Source organism: Rhinolophus sinicus, linkage group LG12 (genome assembly GCF_036562045.2).
Source record: "Rhinolophus sinicus isolate RSC01 linkage group LG12, ASM3656204v1, whole genome shotgun sequence".
Taxonomy (NCBI): domain Eukaryota; kingdom Metazoa; phylum Chordata; class Mammalia; order Chiroptera; family Rhinolophidae; genus Rhinolophus; species Rhinolophus sinicus.
This window is the reverse complement of record NC_133761.1, coordinates 66,007,920-66,025,860: the sequence shown is the minus strand read 5'-3', so window position 1 is coordinate 66,025,860 and position 17,941 is coordinate 66,007,920. Positions and strand designations below refer to the sequence as shown.

General features: G+C 37.4%; 1 protein-coding gene across 2 annotated transcripts in view; it reads right to left on the bottom strand.

Annotated features, from left to right (window-relative positions):
* NEK7 (NIMA related kinase 7) overlaps window positions 1-17,941 on the bottom strand; it is a 106,988-nt gene that overhangs the window by 22,389 nt on the left and 66,658 nt on the right. For both annotated transcript variants that reach the window (XM_074317079.1, XM_074317080.1), the window contains 2 exons: window positions 13,295-13,403; window positions 12,412-12,519 (listed from right to left, as the gene is read on the bottom strand). In XM_074317079.1, coding sequence (XP_074173180.1) covers window positions 12,412-12,519; window positions 13,295-13,403 — 217 coding nt within the window. The remainder of the gene's footprint in view (window positions 1-12,411; window positions 12,520-13,294; window positions 13,404-17,941) is intronic.

Below are 17,941 nucleotides of genomic sequence, written 5' to 3'. Positions count from 1 at the left end.
AACTCACAGAGCAAAAAAGAATGATCAGGATTTCCACTAAACTACACCTAAAATGGAAAAAAGAAAAATGGATGTAGGAAAAAGCCTATGGCAGTGAGGTGCTGGAGGTCGTTTCAAAAAGTTCCTTAGACACTGATTGTTGTTCCTATTGGAAGTAACAAGAGTCTTTATACTGAATATGCATGTTTACCTGCATCGTGAATCTACACTGAGGTGTAAACCTAAGTGTGCCACCGACTTCTCTGATGGCACATTTCCAGAAGAGTCGTTATGTAAGAAGTAAGAGGAGAAAGTGTGTGCCCTGCACTACCATTATTCGTCAGATAAATTCACAATTAACTGCTGAGCACAGGCAGAAGAGGGAAGTCCCACTACCTCCGTCTCACATGCTCCCTAAAGGGCACCTTCGCTTTCTGACGCTGGCAGGGAAACTGAGACACACACACACACACACACACACACACACACACACACACACACAGCTCACCATTACCTCCACCAAGCAGAGCAGCCGAAAAGTTTAAATGCTCAGGAAAACCTGAAAGGCACTCAAATGCAGTGATGTGTTTCCCACATTTCTAACTTAATGAATTCAGTATACGTATTTGCTAAAAACCCTTTTTGAAATCCATGACAACTGTGTCTATTAATTACTATGGCCTCCAGAATGTTGAGACTTCTTTTAACAGCTGTACATGAAAAGGGCGAGTTGTGGAGTGATGTGATTAGACATTAAAACGATCACGCAAATCACTCTGGACTGAGGAGCGTGGCAAGTGCGCGAAGCAGAATCCACCAATGTCGTGAGAATTTACGGTTGTAGGTAAAATGGGGACATATTTCACCATAGCAGACACCTGTGTCATTTTAACCTCCTGACATGAGTAAAAGTCAGAAATCGATGAGAACATCATAGAAACGGAGAAAGGCTAATATTAAAGGAAAACTGCTAACAACTGAAAATCCTAGACAGTCATTCAAATATAAAAACGTTTCATTGAATTGATTTATTCTAGCTATATGAGAAAAGTTTACAAGTCACATATAGAATTTTCTCAACAGTTTAGCTTAAAATTTAGCACTGAAATTTCTGCAAACATTTGAATGAGAAAAAAACAGAACCACTGAAGGTCTTTTTATGTGGTTAGATTGGGGTTGCTATTTTTTTGTTCGCTGTCTTTTTAAACAAGAGAGGCAGGGCAAAAATCAGTCAAAGGTCAGAAATCTGTTCCCATTTCAGCTTTGCCACTAACTAGCCTCAACTTCTCTTTTTATCCCTTTTTCTCATCTGTGAGAAGCAGGGATGAGAAAGAGGAGATGCTTTCTGAGACCCCTTTTGCTCTAAAATTCTACAGCATTCATAAAAACCCTAGAAAAATCCATATGGAAAGTGGAATGGAAAAAAGTAACATATTCCTTTTTTAAACTATTACCTAGGACGGTTGAATGATGTGTTTTAAGTCAGCGAGTACAAACAAGTAAATTCAGTTTAGAAATGTTGCTTCTTTCTCTTGAATAAGAGCAACCTGAAGAAAAGAAAGCCTTTAACATTCCTTGTTGAGAAAATTAAAAGGACACGAGTCACCTTATGCCTTGGTTTGATTAAAAAGAAGATACACTCAACTCAGGGACTAGGGATTAATTCTCATCCTGTTCTTCAAACTCGAGTCAGCCTGGAAACGACCCTGGCAGACCTAACTGGGCGAGGCCATACTTACTTCATTGAAGGAGTATTACCTGGGGTCAATACAGCATGGCTGAGTGGTAGATCAATATTTCTTCTGCAAAAGGCATTTATGAAATAAAATTGGTCATCTTTTAAGTGTAACTGATAATATTGAAGAGCTTTCACTAATGCCGAGGGGGAAAAACCCAGAAAGTGTTCCTGTTATTGGCGCTTTGTTCCAGGGACTGTGTGAGACGCACACGTGGATTGCCTTGCTGAGCTTCTAACCAACGCTTGTCAGGCCTCTACTCAATGACACCTCACTGTGTTAGATGCTGGAGCCAGGCGTGAACAGGATGAGTCCTTGACTTCCTGGGCTCACCGGCTAGTGACGTGGGGAATATTATGGGATAGCGTCACAAGATGTTACCACTATTACCGTTTTTTACAGAGGAGGCATTGGGAGGTCAGGTAATTTGGAATGATCACAAAACAGTAAAGTGTGGACCTGGAATTCACCCCAAGTAGTTCTGTCCCTTGCATTTAAACAGTTATTTCATGAAAACTGACCACTGTAAAATGTGACTGGAAAAAAATCTCTATCTTTCCAAATTAAGCAGCAGAGAAGTGTCCTAAAAGTTAAGAGCATGAAAAGTCAGGAATTTGGGTCTGGTTTTGATGGGGTTCAATGGACCACCCGTGAAAATTAGGCTGTCCTGCCGCTACTCTGATTGTTTTTAATAAATACTTGTTGTGCAGGTGGAGAGGTTAAATGTGCACAGTTTAAAACCAGATAATAGCTTCTTCCCAGAGCATCTGTTTAAGTCAAGAAAGGGCTGCAAGTGAAAAATGAAGTGGGGAAAGAACCTACAGCAGAGCCTGAACATATGCTCCCTTTGCAGCTCCAAACCATGTTGACTGCTGAAGACAGAGTCACAGAGAGGTGCTGGGGAAGGTGTGGGAAAGCAAGCATGTGACCACAGGTGGCACTTGGCACCCAAAATGAAACTGTTTTAATGCCTGCTTCAAGAACACTAATTTTCCAAGTTGAAATCAGAGGCTATATCGCACTTGGAAATAGTGTGGGGAACATGAATTGTACACTCAGGAGACTCCAGTGTGAAAATTCTGATACTGGTTTGAACGATGGCCATGCATTTACTCTGCTGGCAGCATCACAAAATCGGAGAAGGCTTTGTCTCACTGTGAAAGGCAGGGAGGAGTTAATCCTTCAGCAGCAACAACAGAACCCCACACACATCCCAGCAAGGAGTGTTAAGTATTTGTTTAGCACACGGATCGGTATTAGAGCATTCTAGTTAGCTGTTTGAAAAAATCAATTCTATTTCAGCATGTACAAACACATACAATAACCAAATTCACACCTGTACCTGCAAAAAGAAAATTCTCTGTCTTTCCTCTTCTGGGGGACACTAGCAAAGCAGGTAAAATGCCACATTGGAACATTATTAATCTAACTGTTCTCATTCGTTTTTGTGTTTTTTCCCTTTCACTAGAGCAAGCAGCCAACAGGAAATACTTCCTTATATACAACAAATGCAGATTTGCTGTAATAGCAGATAACTACCCCTCAATTACTTATTTACACCTTTGGGTTATATATGTGGTAAGATTTTATAGCAGATTAACTTTTCTAATTAAGTTCTGTTAAAGTCACTTTGTATTTCTTCCCATATTCTAGGCTATGATGGCGTAAGCCACTCAGAAGCAGGACCGGTGCTAAGAAGAGAAGTCTCTGGAAAATTAAATACATTTTTCATTTAAAAAATAGAACTGCTAATAAACTAACAGTAATGATAGAAAAGGACTTGTTTACAAAACCTGTATTATGCCAAGTGTGATGTTGAAAAGTAAACGTCCATCACAATGCAATGACAGGTTCCATCCAACGAGAGGATGTAACATTTGTACGTACGGTGTGCCCAACATAGGAGGTCCTACATGTAAATAGCAAATATTAACAGAAATAAAAGGGGCAACAGACAGCAATACAACAATAGTAAGGGACTTTAACACCCCACTTACATCAATGGATAGATCATTCAGACAGAAAATCAATAAGGAAACAGTGGCTATGAACAACGCAATAGACCAGATAGACTTCACTGATATATATGGAACATTCCATCCCAAAGCATCAGAACACACATCCTTTTCAAGTGTACGTGAAACATTCTCCAGGATAGAGCACATGGTAGGAAACAAAACAATTCTCAATAAGTTTAAAAAGACTGAAATCATATCAAGCATCTTCACCAACAACAGTGGTATGAAACTAGAAATCAAATACAAGAAGAAAATTGGAAATAACACAAATACATGGAGACTAAACAATATGCTATTAAATAACCAATGGGTAAATGCAGACCTCAAAGAGGAAATCAAAATACACCTTGAGACAAATGAAAACGGAAACACAACATTGCAAAATCTTTGGGACGTAGCAAAAGCAGTTCTAAAAGGGAAGTTATAGCAATACAGCTCTACCTCAAGAAACAAGAAAAATCTCAAATAAGAACTCTAAAGGAACTAGACAAAGAAAGAACAAACAAGGCCCGAAGTAGGTAGAAGAAAGGCAATTATAAAGATCAGAGCAGAAATAAATGAAATAGAGACACAAAAATAGAAAAGGTCAAAGAACTAAGAGCTGGCCTTTAAAAAAGAAAAACAAAATCAATAAACCTTTAGTCAGACTTGTCAAGAAAAAAAGAGGACCCAAATAAATCAAATCAGAAATGAGAGGAGAAATTACAACCGATACCACAGAAATACAAAGGATTACAGAGAATAATTATACTCCAACAAATTGGACAGCCTAGAAGAAATGGATAAATTCTTAGCAACATAAAATCTTCCAAGACTGAGTCATGAAGTACTAGAAAATCTGAATAGTAATGAAATTGAATCAGTAATCAAAAAAACTGCCCACAAATAACAGATCAGGTCCAGATGGCTTCGCAGGCGAATTCTACTGAACCGTACAGAGTTAATAACTGTCCTCAAGCTATTACAAAAAATTAGAGATAAATGCACATTTCCAAACTCAGTCTATGAGGCCAGCATTACCCTGATACCAAAACCAGACAAGGACACTTAAAAATAATAATAATAATATACAGGCCACTCTCCCTGAAGAACATAGATGCAAAAATCCTCAACAAAATATTTTTTAAAAATCAAATTCAAAAATACATTAAAAAATCATAACCATACTGAATGACATTTATTCCAGGGTGACAAGGATGTTTTTAACATCTGCAAATCAATCAACTTGATACATTACATTAAGAAAACAAAGGATAAAAGTCATGTAATTATCTCAATGGATACAAAAAAAGCATTTGACAAAACAACACCATTTATGACAAAAACTCAACAAAGTGGGTATAAAGGAAACATAACTCAGCATAATAAAGGCCATATATGACAAACCCACAGGTAACATCATACTCAATGATAAAAGCTGACAACTTTTCCTCTAATATCAAGAACAAGAGAAGGATGCCCACTTTTGCCACTTTTTATTCACAGTATTAGAAGTCCTAGTCACAGCAATCAGAAAAGAAAAAAATATAAAAGACATCCAAATTGGAAAGAAAGAGTAAAACTGTCACTTATTGCCGGTAACATGATACTGTATAGAGAAAACCCTGCAGACTCTACCAAAAACTTACTAGAACTAACATGAATTCATTAAATTTGCAGGATACAAAATTAATATATAGAACTTTACTGCATTTCTATATACTAATAATAACTAAATATCAGAAAGAAAAATTAAGAAAACAATCCCATTTCCAAGTGCATCCAAAAGAATAAAATACCTAGGAATACATATAAACAAGGAAGTGAAAGACGTGTACTCTGTAAAGTATAAGACACTGATGGAAAAAACTGAAGCCAACACAAATAAATGGAAGGATACCCTGTGCTCATAGATTAGAAGAATAAATATTGTCAAAATGACTATATTACCCAAAGCAATCTACAGATTTAATGCAATTCCCATCAAAATAGCAAAGGCAATCTTCACAGAACTGTAACAATCCTAAAACTTGTATAGAACCACAGAAGACCCCAAGTAGTCAAAGTGATCTTGAGAAAGAAGAACAAAGCTGGAGGCACCACGCTCCCTAATTCAAACCACAGAAAGTCCTCACTTAATGTTGTCAACAGGTTCTGGGATTTTAAGCAAAACGTTTAACGAAACCAATTTACCACAGGCTGATTGATATAAACAAGAGTTAAGTTTCTATGGCATTTCATCAACGTGACAACGAAATGACATTATTCAAGGACCTACTGCTATTACAAAGCCAGTATGGCACTGGCACAAAAACAGGCCCATACTTCGATGGAACAGAATAGAATCCAGAAATAGCCTATGCATAGGGTCAATTAATCTACAACAAAGGAGGCAAGAATACACTGTGGGGAAGACAGTCTCTTCAATGAACAGTGTTGGGGAAAAACTGGACAGCTACATGCAAAAGAATTCATCTCGACCGCTTTCTTACACCATATACAAGAATAAAGTCAAAAAGGGTCAAAGACTTGAATGTAAGACCTGAAACCATAAAACTCGTGGAAGAAAACATAGGCAGTAAGCTTTCTGACATTGGTCCTAGCAATATTCTTTGAGTCTGTCTCCTCAGGCAAGAGCAACAAAAACAAAAATAAAGAAATGGGACTGTATCAAACTGAAAAGCTCTTGCACAGGAAAGGAAACCATCAACAAAATGAAAAGCTAACCCACTGAATGAGAGAAGATACAAATGATTTCTCTAATAAGGGGTTAATATCCAAAACATATAAAGAATGCATAAAATTAAATAAAAAATGGTAGGGGACCTGAATAGACATTTCTCCAAAGAGGACATACAGATGGCCAACAAGCACATGAAAAGATGCTCAGCGTCACTAACCATCAGGGAATTGCAGATCAAACCCACAAGGAGCTACCACCTCACACCTGTCAGGATGGCTGTCATCAAAAAGACCAAAAAAAAAAAAGAAAGAAAGAAAGAAAGTGTTGGCAAGGACGTGGAGAGAAAGGAACCCTTGTGCCCCGTTGGTGAGAACGCTGGTGCAGCCAGGGCCCCGGCCTCAGAAGCCACAAGCCCACGCATGACCTCCAGCTGCAGGGCCCGTTTACCTCTCTGCTTCCGTTTCTGTATTCTGGAATGGGAACAGCTCCTCTCCACACCCACGTGTATCTCTAAGTAATGGGGGAAGCTGAATGATTTGCAGACCAAACGGAACAAGCACGCATGTTTTTGCCCAGCTCCGGAAGCACAGGGAACCCAGGAAATGACTAATTTAGGTCTGACTGACTGAACTGACCAGACAGCAAGCCAGGAGCGTTGTGGAAAAGGAGGGAGAAAACTGGGGATCTGTCGTGAAGTAAAAGAACAGCATTAAAGTACTGTAAACACTGAAGATGCTTTCCAGACTGCAGGGCAGAACCGATAAGGACGTTGTGAAATCAATTCAGCAGACTGCAACTGCCATTGTTTTGGGTAAAATGAAATGAAACAGAGCAGACCATATCAGAAGGCACTGCAGGCATAGCAGCAGACACAGCTGCCTGAAACTTGGGGTTCAGTTACCGGTTGCTGCCCACAGGGTCACAATGTTGCTGGGCTCACTGTCACGAACTGTGAAAGCCACTGAGCTCGACCGTCAGGAAGTTTGATTCAAGGGAGACATGTTTCTTACCACAAAAGGCAGAGATACAGACCACACATAACACATTTTCTAACATCTGGTACCTCTGTAAGGTTGACAAACAATAGGAAAGAAAGCAGGGCAAAACCCACTGGGACGTGTACAATTCTACAATTAGTCTCGCTGGCCACACCCCAACACAAAAGCATTAAATGAAGACCTGACTTAACATAATAACTTCATGTACAAAAGGGGAGGGGGACAAAAACCAAGGAATCACCTAGATGAGAGATGACAGGCAGTGATAAACTTTCTGTTGTACGGGCTCATGAGCTCACATGGCTGTGCTCTGCTCAGGGCTGGGTGGTAGTACCCACTCAGAGGCACTCTGGGAGCAAAAGAAGCCAGAGACCAGGACAGAGAATGCGACAATGGCAAACAGCACTGGGCGTGGTTATCCCAAAGATGACGAGGCTCATGGCTGCCGCCTCCATTCAAATCAGACCACGTTGCTCTCCTGATTACAACCTTACAAAAGCTCCCACTGCACTTGGAATAAAGCGTGAGCTCTCCCCACCTCTGGCCAAGACCCTTTCTTTCCCATCTGCCTGCATCTGCCCTTCGCACAAACTGCTGCTCTTCAGTCGGCCGGAGCCCTGGTTCCCCAGGTCCACGTATGGCGGGCTCGTGAGCATCCTTGTAACCTCAATGCAGAGGTTACCATCACCTCCTCACAGAGGCCTGTCCACCACACCCTTTCTAAAATACTCCCCCGAGAGTCACTGTCACTGGCTAACAAGTCACCTTATTTCTGTTTTGTTTTGTTTTGTTTTGTTTTCTGAACCACCTATTTCCTCCCACCATAAGGTAAGATCCATAAAGACAATGACTTGTCTTGTTCAAGCTACCTTCCTGGTGCCTGCAGAGGAAAGGAATCAAAACTCTTCACCATCACCATCACGTTAACATAGCGACTGAACATTCACAGTGGACCAGCGTCCAGAAAACGTTTACATTCACTGGGGCAGGGGCTGGTTAGAGTAGGACATGACAGGGGTGGTTCCTACCCCCATCTCTGTTATCATAGATTCGGAAGCTGAGCCTTAGGAAGTTAGCACATGGCAAGACCGAGGTTCTACAGAACAGCAGGCACGTCCTCCGTTCTCTCCTTACATCATGCTCCTGTTTCTCATGACGGGAACAAAGCGAGAGGACAACACGGCTGGCACATTAGGAGGTAGGAGGGTGGGGTCACGGGTCAGAGGACAAGGTGGAGGACACCCAACACCAGAGGACCCAGCCACCGAGCCAGGGGTTTCCATGCAGCAGGGAACCAGCATAGGGGGGAAGCAACGAAGTCAGACCATGTTTTCGAGGCACATACGGAATTGACTTGACAGTAGTAAGAGACACAGGCAGGTGATTTCCCAGCCTAAACGTGAGTATGGATGAAGGAAGAGAGAGTAGGGGCCCTGGGATTCAAAGCACGTGGTGGGAGAGGACGGAGGAGAAGGAAAACAGAAGGCCCCTGAGATTTGCTTTCAGTGCTGAGGATCTGAACATGGTTTCAAGGTCCAGCAACATTTCATTTAGTATTTGTAATTTTTAACCCCAGACTCAGAAATTACTCTATTCATACTTTTAATTTTTTGAAAACTGGAAACGTGGTCACCTGGATCTTCAGAGTATAATGCTAAGCGAAATAAGTCAGACAGACAAAGCAGAGAACCATATGATTTCACTGATATGTGGCATATAAACCAAAAACAACAAAAGAACACAGCAAACAAATGAGAAACAAAAACTCATCGACACAGACAATAGTTTAGTGGTCACCAGAGGGTAAGGGGGGAGGGGTGTGAGAGATGAGGGTAAAGGGGGATCAAATATATAGTGATAGAAGGAGAACTGACTCTAGGTGGTGAACACATAATGGGATTTATAGATGATGTAATACAGAATTGTACACCTGAAATCTATATAATTTTACTAACAATTGTCACCCCAATAAACTTAGAAAAAAAGAAAGAAAGAAAATGTGAGAGAAGAGATTTTATTGCATGCTGATTTGTTCTCATGGAATCAAGCAATACAAGTAAGAGATGCAAAGTGAACAGGTAACTGAACAATTCAAATCCTTGCCACTCTCCTCAGGATTGACAAATATAAAAAGTTGTGAGAGTGTGTGTCCCTATTAGTGAAAACAGTATCCTTTATGTGATTTTTGAACAACAGAATGTATTTTGTGTAAAGGAAAGTACAAATGCATAATTACAATTAGAAGTTTCTAAAATCCTATATATTTTTTGTCTTTTGGAATTAAATTCCTAAAAATATCTTCTTTACAAAGTTAAATAAAATTTGGCTCCAGGATAGACATCATTTAAAGAAAACTTATTCAGATTTTCCTTTCTCAACTCTATACAGATCTGATTTACTTGTAGTTTGACTAAAATTTAGACCTGCTCAATGGATAAATCATACCCTAAAGATTTTATCCTCAGTCAATCAGAAAACAAATCAACAAACAATAAAACCTGAGTTCCATCATATTTTCTGTAACCAAAATTAATTTGTCTAAGTGGACACACTTTCAATGGCCTTTTTGGAATCTACTCTTAAAAGCAATCTTCTAAATTTGCTCTTACAAATAAGTGACAATAACATACAAGGGTAATAAATTTTTAACAGTAAAAATTAGGGTGAACTTATCAACAAACACAAGTCTGTGTCAGGATTTCTATCCTTGTTATCTATACATGTTTTTTGTTAGCAGAGAATTTTCCTGATCCTTCTAAATAGGGTTTCTAGTTGGGTCCAAATAGCTCTGGTAGGCCAGACTTCAAACTTTAATTCTTGATGTGTGTGTTATACTTTGCTTAGCGAATTTTACTTGAAAACTATCAAAATCTTCACTTTGGAGAGAGGGCAAGCAGGAATAAAATAAATTTTCTAATTTTAAGGATATGACTAATATGGAATATGAAAATTGTGAAAGAAATTCTCTTTCTATTGAGTCATTCATGAAAGACAACGTCTCATTGCTACTTGCTCAGTGACTGTACACAGGTGTCTTAGAATCTTCTGTGATTACGTACATCCTCGTTTATCATACAACACACACACACACAACTACATGAAAGTGAACTGATTTAGACAAAACCTGCTATCAGGAGTTCTGAATGAATTATTAAATCTATTAAAATGTATTCTCTATATCAGAACACTTGGACTGACATGTCCCCAAACTGGGAAATGTACACATCTTTATAAATCCTACTGAGAGCCTTTGCACAAGGCAGTGGCAGACAAGCTGAGTCCATTTTCAAAACTGTTGAGATCCGGGTTTCAGAGAATATGGGGGATCCAGAGGGCCAAGCGACTATGGCACGATCAGAGCGCCAGTCTGCAAAGTAGCGTTTTAACAACACACACGTGTGTGTGAGCACGGGTACGTGTAGGTGTGTGTGTGGTCGTACGCTAGCATTTCTCAGTAACTTAATGACAGAATGCTGTTAAGACATTCCATTCAGGTGCGTAACAAAGTGAAAACACATTCTCTTCACTAGTGATAAATGTAAAGACTGGTCTGGCCTAAGGTTTTCTTCACAAAACTCCACCAATTGCGCCATAAGAGTTGCAACTTCCAAATAAGTGCTATGCAAATTTGTGCGTTTCTTATGGAAAAGAAATGTAAAGCTCTGGAAAAATAAATGTAAGGTTAAAAAGAAAAGAAAAACAAAACTGTATTAATTGTATCCTAAGCTCCTATACAGTGTTTGGAATACAGTAGGCTTTCAATTTAAACAAACAAACAAAATCCAGTATTAGTCAGCATTAGTTGGAATTTTTTCTTGATGTGCTTGACAAAATTGAAACCATGAAAAGGGAACGTATTATCTTTCCATCACTCCTTAAACTAGGATCCAATATTCTGTCATTCAGCAAATACTGACTGGGTGCCTACTTACGTGCCACATACTGCTCTAGATACAGAAAAATTAAATGACAGGTTCAAGGCCACACAGAACCTTAGAAACAAAACACAGTCCTCAGAAAAATTTTAAAAAGTCAAGTCAACTAATTCAGACACTGGTTTTACTACTTGGGTATTTAGTGTAACTCACTTATTCCTCATCCAGCCATTTGAAATAAATGTGAATATTTTATTTCACATTTAAAAACTATATAACTATATTATCTAAAAAAAATCAACAGTTTTCAATGAAATTATGACACCAAAGATAGGGCACCATTAAGTTAAAGGCAACTTATTTTTATTTTATTTCTTACTTTATTCTGGTTTCACTAGTTTTGTCTAAGTCTTAACATTTACAAGGAGAAATATGATTTGAAGAGTTTTAAGAGAAACTCCTTCACTCCCTTTAAGTTATTCAATATAAAAATTACTTCTTCTTAGTAATTTCTATTGTTTCTAAACTAGACCACTTTCCATTAATATAATGTTGTAATCGCTACATTCAGTTCTATTTTAGGTATAAAGGACACTGGAATATTATTAGTTCTAGAATATATCAGCTATAGACATCTTCTACTTTATCATTTAGGGAAATATTTTCCTCATTAGCCATAGATCATATTTAGGTTTTCCACTCTGCAGTAATCACAGCCACATATGATATTTTAATGAACACTTACAAACTACTATAGTATTTTTAAATGGTCAAGGGAAGTCTTCTTCCTAGATATGGTGCATTCATCATATTATCTTAACATTAGTAAATGTAAAATAAAAGGGGGATTCCACGGCAACAGTAAAACTGTGTTTGTTCATTAGCATTTCCTTTTACCAAGTACCTGCCTGAGGACAAATGAACGGAAGTGCCCAAGTGTCATGTGAATGGACACGTGACTCCTAGTAGAGAGTTGTGATACCTGCTCAGGACCTGATGACATTTTACGAATACTTTTATCTAGGATATAAGAGCTAGCATATGATTTAGGATATGACTGGTAACCACGGTGATCCCTTGCATTGCTAACCACGGTGGAGGGGACGGGGAGATAACGGAACGGACTTCCATTTTGTCTCTTACCTAAGGAATGTGCAGCTGTGGTTTTGGAGCTGAAAAACCGTCCCAGCCCGAGATCTCCGAGCTTTACCACCCCAGTGGCTGTGATGAATACATTCGCTGGTTTTATATCTGTGAATAAATGAAGGCATCAGGAGAAAGAGGATGTCAACATAGGCATTTCAAGGGATTAAAAACCACTTTTCATGGCAGAATTGAAACTGTATCTTAAAAATGAAAGTTTGAATTTTGAACCAGTTACTTTGAGTAATTTTTATGTATCTTAATATTTCTATGTTCTCAGTCCTCTGATAATCATCAAGCAGCATAATAAAGATCACTAATAATGTTCATTTAAAACATTGTGTTTTCCATTTCCAAATAAACTTTTGTGAAATTCAAAGCACAACCTAATCTGTGTTCTTTTTGTATCAATTTTAAATAAAATATCTTACTAAACAGTGATTTATTGATATATTTACATAAAATATAAAATCATAACTCTATATACATATAATCATTTACTTAGATGACCTTAGAAATCTTAATTGCTTAAATATTATTTTTCATGCCCCAAAATCAAGGGATCAATTCCTTAGCAATGCAACCTTCACACGTTATGCCCAACCATTTGATAGAAAATCAAGAACATATTAAGAGTTAATGCTGAAAATTAAAAATCTAAGAAGCCGTAATATACACTGTTCATTAAACAACTAATTCTCATTCTTAGTTAAAGCCAAGAGTAGGACTTTACCTAAAGCCTCATCCTCCCAGTAAAACTAAGCTTCGGAAACAAGTACCTGAGAAAGCACAGTAGCATGCAGGGTGGGGAGGTGTGTGTGTGGTCTCACGGCCTAAGCCATGGCTGAGGCGACCCTCACGGCCGCAGCCGGGACGCCCTTACCTCTGTGCATGACCCGCCGAGAATGCATGTGTTCCAAGGCACTGCACAGCTGGACAAAGTACTTCCACACGGTTCTTTCAGGAATTAGCCTCTTTTGCTTCTTAAAGTGCTGTATAAAAAATTAAAAATAAGGATTATAAGAACTAAAAATACCTTAAGACTAGAATCTGACAGGCAAAAAGCTCTAAGTCAGAAAAACGCCTACTTTTACCTACCTATTGCCAACTAAAAAGCCTATGATTTTCCACAGTGAAACAATTCCACAAATTTTCTCTGATCTCATAGTTTAAATCTCTCCCTATTGTATCTAAAGTTAGCGCAGGCCCTTATAATACTACATTTTTGCGATGTCCAACTATTTCAAAAAATGAACATCTATATAAAATCATTTCATTTTAGGAAAATTTCATTTTAGGAAAAGCCAGAAAACAATAGTCTAGAAACCTGAAGGTAATTATGTTCATTAAAAGACAGTTCTTCCCCCAACAGAGGTTTCACTATAGAATTCCTTAAAAATAAATATTGAACCACCTTGGGGATTTGAATATCACTTAACTTCCTAAAAGTTAAAATAAATGAATTTAAGTACAAAGTTTTCATAAATATTTCTATTGTATGTTAAGAGCCACACTTGCACTCTGCTCTGCATGAATGAAACTAAACTTCGCAGAAGAAAACATGACAGGAAGGCCAGGCAAAAGCTGAGCGCCGATGGGGTAGCTGGGAGAGAGTAGGCCATCCTGCTTAAGAGAACAACCATTAGAATAACTGCAACATGTCCCTTCTTATCCTCTGCATTTGCTAGAAAAGTATCCCAGCAATATGCTCATCCAAGAACAAAGTTCTCAGTTTCATAAGATTCAGAAAGATTCATTATATAAAAATTATTTTTCAAAACCAAAAATGCAATTGGTTTCCTATTTAACAATGTTTATTATGAAGCACCAACAGGAAGTATTGTATTTAAACAAGTTTTCACAAGATTTTCTGAGCGCTTTTTTAAGCTATAAAGTTAGTAATAGAGATCAACATTTATATACACATACCCTCGTATGTATTTTAATGCATTTTATCTAGAAACTTGACAGTTTGGGAAGTTTGACTGGTTTTGATTTTTTGTTACTGAATATAGAGAAACCGTACTTCAGATAATTCCAAAACAAGTATCTGTCAATGTTTACCCCTGTGAACAGTTGAGGGCAGGCTGAAATGAAAAACAATACCGGGAAGCCCGCTGACATCCCAACTTCACATTTAGCAAAAGATTATACTTGCTATCTCATATGCACTCAATATACCAAAGTCTAAATTAGTATTAAGGAAAAACTAATACCTTTAGGTTAATTTTTATTATGACAATACTATGGAAATGAACTTATTAGCAATTTCAATGGCTGGTACATCAGTAGCCCCAAAACAAAGGACAATTAGATGACCAGGTAATTAAAAAGCAAATCAGAGTGTTACTAAAATGTTAAAAACCTCCCATGTCACGTTTCAGTATTAAGTATATTTCATTGCAGATTGTCACATCCGTTTTCATTCTGAGGGGCAATGCAGCAAAATCAGTTCTACACACATAATTTTCTTTCAGACTGGGAATGAGTCTAAATAAGGCCTGTCTGTGTGCTCAGCAAGATGCTGGATTAGCATATCAGAAGACTGTTTGATGTCAACAGGAAGACGGGGACCAGGTTTCTTTTCATTCAAAAATAAATATACCGTATCATGTAAGTATCAGAGCATGAAAGAAAAATTTTATGCTTTAATACAGATTCCAAAATCATCATAATTATAATTAATTTGGCAGCTTACTCTTAAAGTCCTGTTACTTAAAAAATAAGTCATATATATATAGGAAAAGGCAGAATGAAAAAAAATTGCCCTTGAAATGCACATTCGGGAAGCTGTTATCAGACCAAGATGGTCTGATTATTTCATGTTTTCATATTCTTCCTTGGGATTTTGTCTTTGACCAACACATTTAACAGGATGACAATAACCTGTTATCAATATAATGCTGTCTAGACAGAATGACTTGGTGAAACGTAAGCATCCAAATTAAGAACTGGTTTTTTAAGAATAATTTTATGAGCCTGATCTGATCATAAAATAAATCAAGGCTGTAGCATTATATCAATTTTTTTATGTGTCTGTTTAAACATATGTATTTTCAACCATTCCTTAACTGTGGGTATTTTTTTTTTTTTTTTTTTTTTGAGAAAACCAATAGTTATTATGAGAAAAGCCTGTCTGTTCTGATGGTGGCACTGTTGGCTATCTCTTTTTTTTTAAAAAAAAAAAAGAGGATTAACACAAAAAAGGCAATGATAATTTGAATTCTTTTTATACTGGTAAAATTTATATTAGCACTACAAAGCAGTAACTTCCAAAATGCCAAAGTATTAAAAAAAAAAAAAAACAACCTTTTCTTGGAATTTATTCTAATGTGTGTGTGTTATCTGTTAAAACTTAATTCTTTAGTCAAATAGCATTACTATTCATAAATCCTATATTTCTCTGAAAAAGGACAGTGATATATATCAAGCTCTAGATTAGCAAAAAAGTCTAATGCCAACATACAGAAATAAAAAATGTACATGTATTTGTTATGTGGTAAGTTTTCAGTTAAGCAAATAATGCCACCAAATTTTTTAAAGATTAGTATCAATAAAGATTTATGTGAAAAATATTATGTGACATGGCACTTTCACTATATTTATGTTATGGAATAGAACTGTAACGTTTTTATATCCCCAAATAAAATATCTAAAATTTAATGAAAAGGTAGAAATTAGTACTCAGGTGTACCTGATCACTTGGACATAACTTTTATTTAGTCTTCTTTTTCTTTTTTTTTTTAAGTAGGCTATTCTTCTCTATGAAGAGCCTCAAATACTGTTTATTTTAAAAAGCAAATTTTCTATCTTCCATCAACATTATTTAAATGAATTATTTAAATAAGATTTTGGCAAAATAGTCACACTTTGTTTTTAATCATCAGACATCCTTCTATAAATTAAATGCCCAAGACCAAATCCAGTTGTATGGTTGACACTGAATACCTACGCACCATTTTATGGGCTCAGCTGGATAACCTGGTTCATGCATTCTAGATACCACACCTCCAAGCACAACATACACTACTTATTTTTAAGTTTTACAACCTAGCATTCCTCCTCAAGAAATCCTGGGAAAAGCTTCAAGTATTACCCAGAATAAACTTATCCACAGAGAAAGGACAGAAAACTATATTCTTGTTTTTTAAAATATATACATATAAAATCTTCATGATGCAGCAAACTCTTTGAGCCCAGTTTGGTACGCTAACCTTTGAAGAAGAGAGTTTTGGACAGAGCATCTGGAACCACCGGGACAGCTTCACAAAACACATCCAGTGCTGTCACACTGGGCCTTGCCCTTAATTTAATGCTGCACTCTTGCCAGCTTGAAATTCTCAGTAATGTTTTAACCAGAGACCCGCAATTATGCAACTGGTACTGGGACCTATATACTTAGCATCCTGCTCTGGTGAAAACAAAAACAAAAAGCAACAAATGTGATCCTCGTATGCAAGGCATTCTTAAAGAAGATTAGAAAGAATGATAATGAAATAATGAGAAAAAGTGAAGTCATAAGAGAACAAAATTACAGGCACTAGTTGTTCTCCACCTCTTCCAGGTATGTAACAAGAGGCAGTAATTTATAAGGAAGTATCTCATGCTTGGGCGTGTTGCCCAATGTTTAATGTGCCACTAACATGCACCATATTCACCTTTTAATAATGGAGCTGATTCTGGGGCTTGACAGGAACTGGCTGTGTGACCCTGAACAAGCCACTTCAGCTGGCAGGGCCTCAGTTTCCTCACTATACTAAACAGAGCGTTTGGAGATGATTTATGTGGTCCGCCCCATCTCTAAAATATAATCTATGGTTCTACAACCTCAGTTACAAATAAAACAAATAATAAGTGCCTGCTTGGCACATGTTCACACTTAAAAACAGTACTTTATTGGTATGTCCTATCCTTTAAATCTCCAGCTAATAAAAAATTATACCTCACCAATCCCCACTGGTCCAGTTAATATTATAAATGGTTTTCCCATGAGACGACAGGTAGTTAGATTTCTGTTATAAACTTATATAATTAGGTCAAACATTTACCATCAGAAATGTTACGTTCCCAGACAAACATTCTCTGTAATTACAATACATTATTATAAGATTGTATTTTTCAGTGGTTATTTTAAAGACTCACATGCACAGAGACTGGGTGATAGAAAAGATAGGGTGCTTCTGAAAACATAAGTGGTAATTCTAAGTGTGATTTTTATTATATTAATCTTTCTATGGAAACATTTTTCTTTGGAGGTAGAAGGGGTTCTCAACAGACTAAGCTGCACAAACATTTGCTATCCGCAATTCTGGGAATTATACAAACATAGAAAATAGTTACATCTCAATTAGAATTTTGGTATGTGATACTAATTTGCAGCTTGTGAGTATTTTCACTCTTGGAACTGAATAAAATGCAGGTATCTTCAGTCATTTTAGAAGATGCCAAGTAGCATGGCCTGGCAGCCATGAGATCACTGAAAATATTTATCATGGGCATTTCATTTTATTTACTTTGATAAAATACATCC